This window comes from Macaca thibetana, chromosome 6 (genome assembly GCF_024542745.1).
Source record: "Macaca thibetana thibetana isolate TM-01 chromosome 6, ASM2454274v1, whole genome shotgun sequence".
In the NCBI taxonomy this organism is placed as follows: Eukaryota; Metazoa; Chordata; class Mammalia; order Primates; family Cercopithecidae; genus Macaca; species Macaca thibetana.
In genome coordinates, this window is record NC_065583.1 from 30134797 (window position 1) to 30148670 (window position 13874).

Below are 13874 nucleotides of genomic sequence, written 5' to 3' on the forward strand. Positions count from 1 at the left end.
CACGTTAAAATCAGCTTGTTATCAACATAGCTCCTTAATTCTACAACACAGTAACTCCTCACTCGTCATCAATAGGTTCTTGGAAACTGAGACTTTAAGTGAAGCGATGTAGTCACTTCCTTCAATGCTGTTTTGTTATAACATTGATGAGGAAAAAAACTGATTTCGCTATACATACATTTCATGGATTGCAGTTTCCAAGAACGTATCAATGATGTTATGTGAGGTCTTACCATATTATCAATTATAATAATAACAGTATTTTGAGAAAATGCTGTTAAATGTACACATGGATTGTGAGATGTACTCTTGTAATTCTGAAACTGTTATAACTATGAAAAAATACATCTCAGAAGCAACGATATGCAGTGATAAAACATTAATTGGGAGCTCCCTCTGTGCAAAGCACTCTGCCTGGAACTCTTCCATTTGAGACTCCACATGCCGAAGACAGAAGGGAACCTGCTCAGGTGGAAGACCTTGGTCTGCTACCTACAATGGCACGTGCATGAGGGGCAAAAGGAACAGTCATGTACGTGCTTAGGATTAGGGACAAAAATCAGAAACACTGAACAGTAGGGGAATCCTCATGGTAAGTGAGGCAAAATGCCAAAACAGAACAGTAGTAACAAGCAGCAGAGGCAGCAGCAACAAAAATGACCTAGAGGGAGCATATTTAGCTGTACGACACATCAAAATGAAGCAATTACAACACTATGGGCAGTGACTACATCAAAACACAGCCAAATCTCCTCCCCCATGCTGCACTCCGGGTAGACGGCACTATTTGATCACAGCACAACTTCTGGCTAAGCCCAGAGGAAGACTTGGAATTGCTCTCAAGAAATCAGCAGGGCTGCCCTTATGCAGACATTGCTCTGTGTCCTGGTTGTACTATAAATAGACATCACTCTGGATGGATACTACCAGTTGGTTGGGACTGAGACGCTACAAGAACCCAAATTCTCATCCCAGCCCTCTGATCACGGCAACCACCACAGCCCGACTACCTGCAATGATTTAAAACTAAATGCAGCAGGTGTACCTGTCTATGGGGAGTGGTGTCACTCAATTCATCTTTAACATCCACTGGAGTGTATCCAAGGTGCTCTTGAGAGCTCTAATTACAATGTGAAATCATGGGTAAATATTTACCCTTCCTTGTTTGGTAATGGAAATGGTCTATCGTGCATTCACAGGCCCTCCTTCCAGTCTCATAAAAAAGGGACGCAGAGAACTATTTATTTTATGTTTAAAAAAAATAGTTCTGCAGAAGAACAGTCAATATCTGCCACTCATCTGACTTACCATGATGAAAAAACAGTCAATATTCACAGAGCACAATGTTAATCTAAACTGATAATGTCATTTGCTTAGCACAATAAGTTCTGCTTTTTATGAGCCACTGTTTTCCTGGAAACTATCAGTGGATGACTGGGTCACTGTTAAGCAGACTGTATGAAAATGAGGTAATATTCACCTGTCAGACTGACCAAAATAATACTAATATAATTATACTATATATAAATAATACTAATATATAATATATACTATATATAAATAATACTAATATAATATAAATAATACTAATACATCCAGTATTAGTTAAGGGTGGAAAAATGGGCATGTAAATACTGTAGAAGAGAGTCTCTATGAAATTAGGAAATAGCCTTTGGAAAAAACAACTTGGTAACATAAAAAAAAATCGAAAGTGCACACTCTTCAGTAATTACACATCTAGACAAATATCTTAAAGAAGTATTTATACAAGCCCACAAAAAGGAATGTGTAAGAACATTTCACTGTCTTAATACTGAAATAATACTAAAAATTATCAATCACCTGATAGCCACTGAATGGGGACTGGTTAAATAAACGGCAGCAAATCTCTACTCTGTGATACAATGTGACAGCTAACAATAACAAAGTAGAGCCAGGAATACTAACCTGGAAGGCTCGCTAAGGCATTTTTAAAGTGGAAAAAAGCAAGGTAGATGAACATGTAACTTTACAAAATTATGTTTCAAAAACGAAAACAAAATATATTTTAATGTATTTCTCGATACATTACATGGGCTGTAAATCCATTAACAGGATCTAGAATGAGACAGACCAATCACACAGAGCGAGTCCCTGAGAGGAGACTCAGGGTGGGGACGTGGTATTCAAGAGGTATTTGTGTTGTGTGCATTTTAATGAATATGTACTGATGAATTAGTTGGGGAACTGAATTTAAGTATCGTTTTTAAGTTATTCTTTTATTTACCTGCTTTTACTTTTTTTCCTTTTCTCAAGCCTTAGAAAATGCATTGTCATTTTCACGAACAGTCATAGTGTTTAAGGGCACATTTTTCTTAGCCTGATCTCCTGATCTTCTACCCATCTGTATACAGATATTCTCTCTCATGCCACCCCACAGACTTGCCTGCATGGGCTAAGTGAGGGCAGGGAACAAGTGAATTTATAATTTTGACAAATAAAAATTAACTGGAGTTGATAAGGAATTACTTATCTAAATACATGTTAGAAAAATTAATTTTTATTTTAATCTTAATAGTTTCCTCTGTTTTCCAGTTGTATAGAATGATCATGAATTAACCATCTAATTGAAAAAAGTCTAAACCAGTGATTCCTGGGGAGTGGGGGGCGATTTTGCCCCCCAGGGAGGTTTGGTAATATCTGGAGACATTTTTGGTTGTCATAACTTGTGGAGGGGTTGCTACTGGTACCTACTGAGTAGAGACCAGAGATGCTGCTAAACATCCTACAGTGCACAGGACAGCCCCATAGCAAAGAATTATCCATTCCAAAATGTCAGCAGGGCACAAGATAAGAACCTCTAATCTAGATATACCAGTAGTAACATATAACTATTTACAGTCTACTTACATATATATATATATATTTTGTTGTTGTTGTTGTTGTTGTTGAGACAGAGTCTTGCTCTGTTGCCCAGGCTGGAGTAGAGTAGCGGCGTGATCTGGGCTCACTGCAACCTCCGCCTCTCAGGTTCAAGCAATTCTCCTGCCTCAGCCTCCCAAGCAGCTGAGATTACAGGATCATGCCACCACGCCTAATTTTTGTATTTTTAGCAGTAGAGACAGGTTTTACAATGATAGCCAGGCTGGTCTCAAAGTCCTGACCTCAGGTGATCCACCCGCCCCGACCTCCCAAAGTACTGGGATTATAGGCGTGAGCTACCGCACCTGGCCTTTTTAAAATATTGAATTAAGACGATAGGGGAGGGCCTAGGCACATACCTGAACAATGAACTGGTAGATCATGATCAAGCTGACCAGCATGGTGATGTTGGCCAACAGGGAGAAGACTGACAGGGCTCGGAGGTTCCTGATGAAAACCAGCAGCACCAGGAAGGGCAGGAAGGACAGCATGTAGAGTCGCGAGTCCATGGTGGGCGTCAGAATCACCGTCTCGTTGTTGTGGCAGTTATTGGTGGTCCCATTGGCCGCTTCTATCACCTAGAATGAGGGGAAGGAAGAAAACGGAAACACCTCTCAAACAACAGAGGCCGGTGGATCCTCTGCTGGAACAGGTTCCTGAGGAAAGGCTCACGTGTGTGAACAAGGCCTTTTAGAATCTGTGGCCAGTGAGCCATCTTTAGAGATCTTCACGACTATCATCAGCAACCCAATTGTCTGAGCCAGGTTTGATCTTATGTACCTAGGACAGGAGGATGGACAAGACATGTGGCGGTTTCTCTATGCCCGAGCTCTTTCCCTGGGAATCAAACAGAAGACGTGGTTCCATGTAAAATGTTAAAACTTTAACTCTTTTGCTGACAAAAGCTGGCTTGGAAAAAATCCTAAACAAAAATTTCAATCATCTTTTGCCATCCTCTCTCCTGTTTTTGTTTTTGCTTTTTTTTAACCAGGTGCCTACCTGTTTAAAGTTGTCAGCCAGAAACACGAAATAGACACAGCAGAATCCCAGCTGAGTGACAATCAGGAAGAAGTCCACAACATGTCTGGACATGGGGAAGGAAGCAATACAAAGACTGTTACAATACAAATGCAACACTCCCAGAAGGGGAGGTGTTTTTCCTTTTTGTTTTTTAACAGATTTAGGGAGTACAAGTGCTGTTTTGTTAAACGGATATACTGCATAGTGGTAGCGTCTGGGCGTTTAGTGTACCCATCACCCAAATAGTGTACCTTGTACCCAGTGTTTTTTTTAACAGTGCTTTTCCCCAAGCCATCACAGACCCTTCCTGGCAGTGACAGGGCTGAGCATGCCCTGGCAGGAGAAGAAACCATGCTAGGTGCTACCGGTCGGGGGCGTTGGGAAGAAGGTGAGGGAGGTGCTGTCTGTGTGGTTTCCAACATCCCCTTCCTGGCTTCTTGTCTGGAAAGCTGCATGAGGTCAGACACATGCACAGACACCATGACCACTGCCCAGCCCCTTAGCCTCCTCTCTACACATCTGCCCAACTATCCCATCTCACACTTTTTTGTTTACAGGGAGCCTTTGACATAAAACACCAGAAGTAGTTTCCTTCACTGTCTCTCTAACTTGGATACAAGAACCAACCAAGTCCCACATTAAGGACACAGAAACTGATGTACCAAAAACAGATTGCTGGTTGAACAATAGCAGCTGGTAACAACCTAAAGGATCATCAAAAGGAGAGTGATTAAATTATAGACTGTTCTTAAATGGAACATTACACAGCAGTTAAAAAGACTGTGTTAAATCTCTATGTGCTGATAGAGAAAAACGTCTCAGACATTTAAGGGGAAAGAGCAAGTTTCCAAATAGTATACATAGTATGGTCAATCTGTGCAAAAAACTTAAGAATATGTGTATGTTTCTACTTATGCAGCAAATTCCAAAAGGCTACCCATGCAACTGTGACCAAAATTTTCTTTCACTTTTTACTTTATATCCTATCTTGATCAAAACAAAGTTTTTACTCTGAGCACATGTTAAAATAACACACATTTTAATAAAGAAGGAAGGAAAGGAGGGAAGGAGGGAAGAAGAAAGGAAGTAGTAAGAAAGGAAGGAAGGAAGAATTAACCACCACCCAACTCATGGTGGTCACTTGGCAATCTAGCTTCTCCCAGTTACAGAAAATAATTTGACCAAAAGAACTATATAATCTGCATCACAGGATAAAGGTGACTATGAATGAAGGTAAGTTTCCTCTATGGCCACAAAAAGGAACTTTTCTAGAGAACATAGTTTTAATGTGGTTTTTTTTTTTTTTTTTAAGAATTTTTAGCCCTTGATAGTATCAATTTCCTACATTTAAATGTAGAAAACAAAAATAATATTTCCCTCCAAACATCAAAGAGTTACCACAAGGAGAAATTTGCAAATACTTCCCACCTCCAAATTCATCTCCACACCCTGCTCTAGTTCACCTTCTCCTGAAGCCTTTTCTGCTCCCAGCTCTCATGTGCGTTTCTCACCTGCCACAGTCGACAAGAGAATCTTTAAAGTCCCTCCTTCTTTGAGCGCTGAGGATGTATTCCTAGCTCATGACACTTTCTTCTTATAAGTGTCTCCTACTACTGGTCTCTTATCTTATTCCCTGGCTTCTCTTCCCAGATATCTCTTTCCTTACACAGACTACAAGCCTCTGGAGGGTAGGAACCACATAATTTACTTCAGGAAATCTCCCCTTCTTACCTAGAACTGTTTTGTTCCATTTATAAGATAGTGCTTAAATACATTTGTTGAACAAATGAGTGAATCAAAAACAATCACTGGTCATAGACTGCCAAAGCTGGAATGGCTCTAGAGACCATTCAGGCCAGGCCCCATGCTTTCCTGACAAGGAAACTGAAACCCAAGGAAAAAAGAAGTTACCCAGCCCCAGGTCACAGCTTACTACCAGTGGAGCTAAGCCACAGCCCAAGGCAACTGACCCAAACAGCAACTCTTTCTACGCTTTACACTGTCTCCCATGTTGCACCTCCCCGTCTGAAGGCCTCACACTGGGAGGCCACAGTTGAAAGGAAGGAGGAAATCAGTTACCTTCCCCAGTGTGCATGGTTCCGGAGCCAAGAGCAGGGGCTGGATTCTAGTCCATACATCACAGTGTCACCATAATCCACAAAGGATTTATTCAGCCTAGAAGAGGAGAAGGCAAGAGGAAAGGCAGAGCATGTGGATTAGACAGAACCAATAGAGCCACCGAGACCTGGGTCAGTTCCCCCCTGTCACCCTGGAGGTACCACTCTGAGTCCTGTACCTCATGCTTTCAAAGATCAGAAGTATTAAGTCGATAGGATGGTTACTTTTATTATAATTAACAACCATGTGGTAGAATCACTTCAATGGGGTAAACATGACAACGCACATGAAATTAGAATGTAGTGTCTACCCACTGGGCATAAGTCAATTTAACAGATGATAATGAGCCAGAAAAGAACACAAAAATAACCAGGGAAAGGAAAACGCTGCAATCATAAGCCGCTACCTCCAGCCAGTGTAAAGAATTGAGAGTGGTCTGCATCAGTGCTCATTTTCAGGGTTGATAACAGAACCCAAAAGGACAATTTGTCCCTTGAGAGGTGGCGCAGAGGGCTCTCACCTGCGGCAGAAGTGGTGAGCACATTTCACCAGGATCCCCATGCAGTGCACGGCCACGATGCCTATGACCAGAAGGCTGATGGGACCCATCTGGGGACAGGTGTTGCGAACAAAAGAGAGAGAGAGAGAAGTAGGTAGAATTAGGAGTGAACCCAATGGATACTCGGTTCGCAAATGATTAAAAAGCTACTAAGGCACTTTTCATTGACAAAACTTTGGGCCCAGCATTAGAGAGAGAAATGTGATCGTGGAGATTAGCTCTGTGAGATGGGCTCTATCTGAACTCTAGCACATTTTCGAGAGATTTAGTCATGTGGAGAAGAAGGACATAAGATAAGTCTGTTCTGAGACCGGTGCACGTCAGCAGAATAGAAGGCTCCTGTGACTGTGGGAAGAGCTGGGCTAAGGGATGTGAGGCGAGACGAGTAAGTTATCTTTACAGCAATGCCAGATCAAGAAACACTGCATTTAGCTAAGGGCAACCCACATCTCCGAGCCTCTCTTCAACTCCAAAAGAAACCAGAATGGCTTTGGGCAGGCAGTCAACTGGAGGTAAATCACAGAAAGAAGACATAAGATTCTTGCAGTTGGCCATTTAGGAACAAGGCATGGGGGACCGTGTAGAAAATGGGCAGACATCTGTAACTAACTCATCAGTTCATATTATTGACAGAAACTGCTCGAGCCATCTCAGTACATCCTCTCCACCATGAAGTAAGCTCCATGAGGGCAGGAATCTTTAATTCACTGATGTATTCTAAGAGCTTAGAATGGTGCCTAACACACAGAACACTCTCAATAAATATCTTTAGGTGAATGAATGTCTGAATTCTGCTTTCTGTCAACTGAATTTTTAAAAAATGCTTCTCTATCTAAAATGTTTTAAAGCAAGTACATTTTAACAACAACAAAAAGCTATCTCCTAAAATTTGTCACCACTCCCCTCTACTGATGCAGACCCTTACCACGATGCCTGCATTTTTCACTGCCAGAGGGAGCCCCAGGAGTCCTGTGCCAATGTTGCCTTTTAACAGGTGGATCAAGGTCTGGAACCATCTGAAGTAGAAGACAGCCAAAGAAATGATAACCATGACAGTTAACTTTTATTAGGATCTCAGTGCTTTATATGCATTATCTTATTTTATTTCCACAACAATCCTGTAAGATTTTATTTTATAGATGATCAAGCAGTTTGCTCAAGGTCACACAGCTAGTAAAGGGCTGGGGCAGGATTCAAATCTGGGCAGTCTGACTCCAGAGCTCCCCCTCTTATCCACTGTGCTGTAAGTCCCCACTCTTTGTGACATTTCTGAGAATCCCTTCTCTCAGAGATTAGACCAGAGGGGTACTCCAACTGACTGCCTGCCCCAACTCTCTCCAGACACTCTACCTTTTCCAAGTATATTTGGGTCTGGTTCTAACCACTGAACTGACCATTGTAAACGCTCAGACCTGGCTGGGTGCATTGGCTTACACCTACAATCCCGCCACTTTGGGAGGCCGAAGCAGTGGATCACCTGAGGTCAGGAGTTCGAGACCAGCCTGGCCAACAAGGCGAAACCCTGTCTCTACTAAAAATACAAAAATTAGCCGGGCATGGAGGCATGCACCTGTAATCCCAGCTTCTCAGGAGGTTGAGCTTGAACCCAGGAGGCAGAGGTTTCAGTGAGTCAAGATCGCGCCACTGTATTCCAGCCTAGGCAATAGAGGGAGACTCCATCTCAAAAAAACCCCAAAAGACTCAGACCCCAAAACTGCAACAGAGGATGACAAACCAAACTATGACGGACAAACACTGGTGAGAGAACAGAGGAAATTTAAAAAAAAAAAAAAATAGAAGCCCAAACCCTGTAACAGAAAGATACAAAGTGAATACCATAAAAGTCACACCATACCATAAGAGGCCAGAAGTCCCTGATACACTTTGTATTAAAAAAAAAAAAAAAAAATCAGGCCAGGTGCGGTGGCTCATGCCTGTAATCCCAGCACTGTGGAGACCGACGCGGGCAGATCACAAGGTCAAGAGATTGAGACCATCCTGGCCAACATGGTGAAACCCTGTCTCTACTAAAAATACAAAAATTAGCTGGGCGTGGGGGCGGGCACCTGTAGTCCCAGCTACTCAGGAAGCTGAGGTAAGAGAATTGCTTGAATCCGAGAGACGGAGGTTGCAGTGAGCCGAGATTGCACCCTTGCACTCCAGCCTGGGCAACGGAGCGAGACTCCACCTCAAAAAAAAAAAAAAGTCAAATGCCATAGAGTCCTAGGACCAGAGAAGCCCTTTCAGATAGTCACCTAGTTTACTCTTCTGCTGTGAGGGCGGATTTGTACAAACTGTCCCCTTCAAGCTGTAATGGTAAAGCTTCTCACACTTCCTCATTCATTTTTTCAGTCAACAAATGTCATCTATCACATATAAAGCATTGTGTTAACTGCAGTGGTGAAAATAAGTATGAATCTGGTATGGATCTCAGCCTCCAGAAATAATGTCTCGGGGAAAATAAGGGAACACATTAATCACCACCAAAAATAGATTGTTGTCTTTAAGAAAAACCCAGCAGCTGGGCGCAGTGGCTCCCGGCTGTAATCCCAGCACTTTGGGAGGCCAAGGTAGGTGGATCACGAGGTGAGGCATTCAAGACCAGCCTGGCCAACATGGTGAAACCCCATCTCTACTAAAAATGCAAAAAATTAGCTGGGTGTAGTGGCAGGCACCTATAATCACAGCCACTTGGGAGGCTGAGGCAGGAGAATTGCTTGAACCCAGGAGGCGGAGGTTGCAGTGAGCCAAGATCGCACCACTGCACTCCAGCCCGAGTAACAGAGTAAGATTCCATCTCAAAAAAAGGAAAAGAAAAACCCAAGAACAGACACCAGGGAGAAGGGAGGCAGGTGAGGCTTTGCACAGAAGAGAGACCCGAGCTGAGCCCGGCAGCACAGGCAGGAACTGTAAATGTGCTTCTGGGGAAAAAGACACCACTGGCAAAGAGAAGGGCTTCGGAATAGCACCCTAGAGAGCGAGCTGGGACGGGAATCAGAAGGAGTAGTTGGGTTTAGTTGCCATTCGAGTTAGGGTGAGGGTGAGGACAGAGGCAGGAAGTTTCTCTTTTGTCTGCAGGGAATAGGAACTCATCCAAGGGGTTCCTTGTCTTCCTGCTATGCTGAAGACAAGAGGGGTGGTCGTGTCTTCAGTTTCTATCCATTGTTACCTCCAGAAGGATAGGAAACAGGTCAAATATAGTATCATTCTGCCCCAAATCACTTAGGATTTGGCCCCGGCACTGTCTGTGGTTCTACAGAACATGTAACCTAAACCCCTCAAAACTGATGTTTACATGCATTTCTTCAGATCTGCAATTCACTAGAAACTCAAAGCAAGTAACGCTTGTTACTCATATAAGCCATTAATAAGACCCATCTACACCCCCTGGAAAGGAACTTCATTTTAACCTTTCTCCTTTTACCTTGAGGGAAAAAACCTCCTGATCTTCCTACTGTCCCCATCTTTTTCGAGAAAGAACAAGGAAACTACTTTGCTTCCACATGAGAAGAGGTTAAGATGTCCTGAGGAAACAGCTTAAGCATTACATGTGTCTACAGTAAATGCATTATCAGTATCCTGTGGCTGCAAGATAATGGGTCCAGTAAATTTCTATCTTGACAAATGTTTAATCCACTTAAGGGCAAAGGTAAGCACTGTACCAAACCCACCTACCCACCAGAGACCTCCCCAAAATGCCTCTGAGCTGGCTAGCATGAGACACTAGGTCCCTCACCCTAGCTCTGCCATCACCTTCATATGACAATTCCTCCCCTCCCTTCCTGGGCCTGCTGTCTCATCTGTATGGTGAGGGAACCAGACTAGGACAAAATGATCTCCACGATCCCTTCAGCTCTGAAACACCAGGACTCCAAGCAATTGACGAAAATTATTATTTTTAATAGATGGCCCCAAGCTGGGATTACCCAGTACTCTGTGAAAAGCACAAAATCAACTTCATGAACAGTGAAGTCTTAACTACAAGGGAGGACTATCTTTCTGAAAAGGGAAGGGAGAAGCCTAGCAAATCTCTGTACTTCCATTCATGCTCCATCACTCATTCTTAGACTTTTTGGTCTCAGGACCCCTTTATTCTCTGATAAATCACTGAAGATGCCAAATAGCTTTAGCTGATGTGTATTACATCTGCTGATCTATACTATAATAAAAATTAAAACTGAGAAAAATTTAAAAATATTTAATTAAAAAATAACAGTAAGTTCATTGCATGTTAATACAAATAGTTTTTTTTTAATGAAAAAGAACCCTATTTTCCAAAAAAGAAAATGTGGTAAGAATGGCACTGTCTTTTTTTTTTTCCCCAAAATCTCTTTAGTATCTCACTTAACAGAAGACAGCTGGACTACCTACTTCTACGTTGAATCTACTGTTATATGTTGTTGTTGAAATTTACGAAAAAAATTTATTTTCTCACAGACATGTAGTTGGAAAAGAAGGAGTATTTTAATGGCCTCCACAGACAATTATGGCAATTTTCTTTTGACACTACTCCAAAATGCAACACATGTTAATTTTTTAGAAGTTACCTGCAATGTGGTCTGGGCACAGTGGCTCACATTTGTAATCCCAGCACTTTAGGGGGCCAAGAAGGGTGGATCACCTGAGGTCAGGAGTTTGAGACTGGCCTGGCCAACATACTGAAACGTCGTCTCTATTAAAACTACAAAAATTAGCTGGGCGTGGTGGCCCCCATCTATAATCCCAGCTACTTGGGAGGCTGAGGCAGGAGAATTGCTTGAACCTGGGAGGCAGGGGTTGCAGTGAGCCAAGACTGTGTCACTGCACTCCAGCCTGGGCAACAGAGCAAGATTCTGTCTCAAAAAAAAAAAAAAAGAAAAATCCATTGGTGATCTTGCTCTTTCAATGGATCTTTTACCCACGCAGAATTCCTAACATCATACTTTGGTTGAGTTTATACAGATCTTCCAACTCTAATATCTTCATTATAGATCAATAATACCAAAAAGTCACATTTGTTAATATCACCACTTATCTCATCAGAAAAGTCTTCAAGTAGAGGGGCTATCAGGCTCATGGCACTGGATACAAGTTTTTTTTTTTCCTAATTTTGCTTGAAAGTTTGAATTTTATTCTGATCGAGAAATATGTATTGTCTATTGTTTTCCTTGAGGTAATGAGTTGATTTCTTTCATTTTCAAGAAAATGTCTTACAAGTACTCAGGTCTGAATGACTTACAGTTTATTAGTTGTTCTTTCTAGTTCTATGGGGTAAAAAAAAAAAAAAAAGCAAGTTTGGTTGACAACTCAAACAATCACTTAAAGTCTTTGCCTTGAGACAAGTAACATATTTTGGTACTCACAGAAGTACTTCATGCATACTTCCCATTTTGCCACACAGAATATTAAAGACCTATACCAAAGGTTCTCAAGTTTTTAAAGGTTAGTAATCCTGCCATTTCATCAAAGACATTCTTAAGTGAAAAGGGCTTTTTTTTTTTTTTTGCGCATGTGTGGCAGCAAAAAATACAATGACAACTAGCATAATTTGGTGCCATGCTTTGATTCATTCTACAGTGCAATTTTACCCACCATTGCTTCTACATTATAAGTGCAAATATCCACAAGTGAAAAGGCAGATAACATCTTAGTATTATTATGAAGATAGTTTTAGCCTCATAGACTTCTTGAAATGGTCTTGGGAAGTCCAAAAAGTGTGCAGACCACATTGTGCAAATGACTACTCCAGCTCACCTTTAGATAGCCAGTTTCAGTCTGCTGGTTTCAGTTTGCACGAGGAAGAAGCACGGAGGATTGATATATATAATGGAACTCAGAGGCGCAACTAGAAGAAAAATTTTCCCAACAGCATAAAATGAGGCTGTCTTCAAAGCAGTCAATAGCTTGACAATATCAAGTGTTAGTAAATAACCTCACTGAACACACTAAGAAATAACTCACAGGTTGGGCATGGCACTCATGCCTATAATCCTAGCACTTTGGGAGGCTGAGGCAGGTGGATCACTTGAGTCCAAGCATTCAAGACCAAATGGGCAACATAGCAAAACCCTATCTCTACAAAAAAAAAACAAAAAAAAACAAAAAAACAGGTAGCCAGGTGCATGCCTGTAGTCCCAGCTACTTAGGAAGCTAAGGTGGAAGGATCACTTGAGCTCAGGAGATGGAGGTTGCAGTAAGCCATGACTGTGCCACTGCACTCCAGCCTGGACAACACAGCAAGACCCTGTCTCAAAAAAATAAAAGGAAATAACTCATGAAACTCATGGAAGTGTTTGGGGTTCCTATTTGCACCCCCTAACTAGGGCTTTTTACTGAGCCCTTGACTTCTAGAAGAGCCAGGTGTGTGCATGCATATGTGCAGTAGGTGTAGAAGTACTTCCATGTATTTTGTTCCTTGGCAAACTAGATAAAAGGGTGGGGCAAAGCAGAAATATAAAAGGAACCCAGCTCAAAAACTTGTCCCTAATACTTCCTACATATTAAAAGATTAATTTAGGTAAAGAAGGTCCTCCAAATCAACCTCTACCTTAATCATACCTGGCATGTTTTCTACATAAATGCTTGCGTGGATCCTATGCCCCAGGCTGGAAGTACTCAACCAGTCCTCTAAGCCCTAGCAAATTATTTTATCTTGTACCACCTGTAATGGGACTGTAATACCTGCCATCAACTACAGATGGGCTTTCCTGGTCACCTACATTGTATCACAACATCAGGGCAGGAAGGGAAACTTGGAACAAAGTGTATCCTGGAAAATGTCACAATACAAGCCCGAGGAAGTTATCTTCTGATTTGTTCGATTTCCAAGTAACAAGGACATATTTTGAATTGGCCGTTAATTATAACATGATGTAGAGATAAAAGATATATTCAGAATAGCTAACAGGCATGCATCAGCTTTCACATGTCCACAACCTATGAGCTACTATCCTAAAGTTGCGAGTTGGTAGGTTTTGAGCTTCAGAGCGGTCTCTCTAAAAATAAAAATCCAGATCCCATCTGGTAAGTATTGCTTAGACCAGTTGATATCTGAGATCAAAAAGGAGCAAAAATTGCAAAGGAAACTACAGAGAGGGGAGCTTAAAAGTATCTTATGATAACGAGCATGACCTCTGAAGGGAAGCCATCACATGCCATTGGCTGTGTGTGGAGCTGCTTCTGCATGGGGGCTGCCAACGCTGATAAGGTTGGAGGAAAGAGGGGCAGGGTGATCCACACTGCTGCCAGCTGTGCCCTAGGCAATCTACCACCAGCTAACTCCCACTGCAGGCTAATG

General features: G+C 42.0%; 1 protein-coding gene across 4 annotated transcripts in view; it reads right to left on the minus strand.

Annotated features, from left to right (window-relative positions):
* The window catches only part of SLC36A1 (solute carrier family 36 member 1), a 65259-nt gene that overhangs the window by 20838 nt on the left and 30547 nt on the right, over nucleotides 1-13874 (minus strand). For 3 of the 4 annotated variants that reach the window (XM_050793671.1, XM_050793672.1, XM_050793670.1), the window contains exons 3-7: nucleotides 7524-7614; nucleotides 6560-6648; nucleotides 6001-6096; nucleotides 3901-3985; nucleotides 3261-3479 (exon numbers count right to left, since the gene is read on the minus strand). In XM_050793671.1, the coding sequence (XP_050649628.1) occupies nucleotides 3261-3479; nucleotides 3901-3985; nucleotides 6001-6096; nucleotides 6560-6648; nucleotides 7524-7614 (580 nt within the window). Of the gene's footprint in view, nucleotides 1-3260; nucleotides 3480-3900; nucleotides 3986-6000; nucleotides 6097-6559; nucleotides 6649-7045; nucleotides 7105-7523; nucleotides 7615-13874 lie in introns of those variants that run through there. The other variant, XM_050793674.1, reaches the window with a different exon arrangement.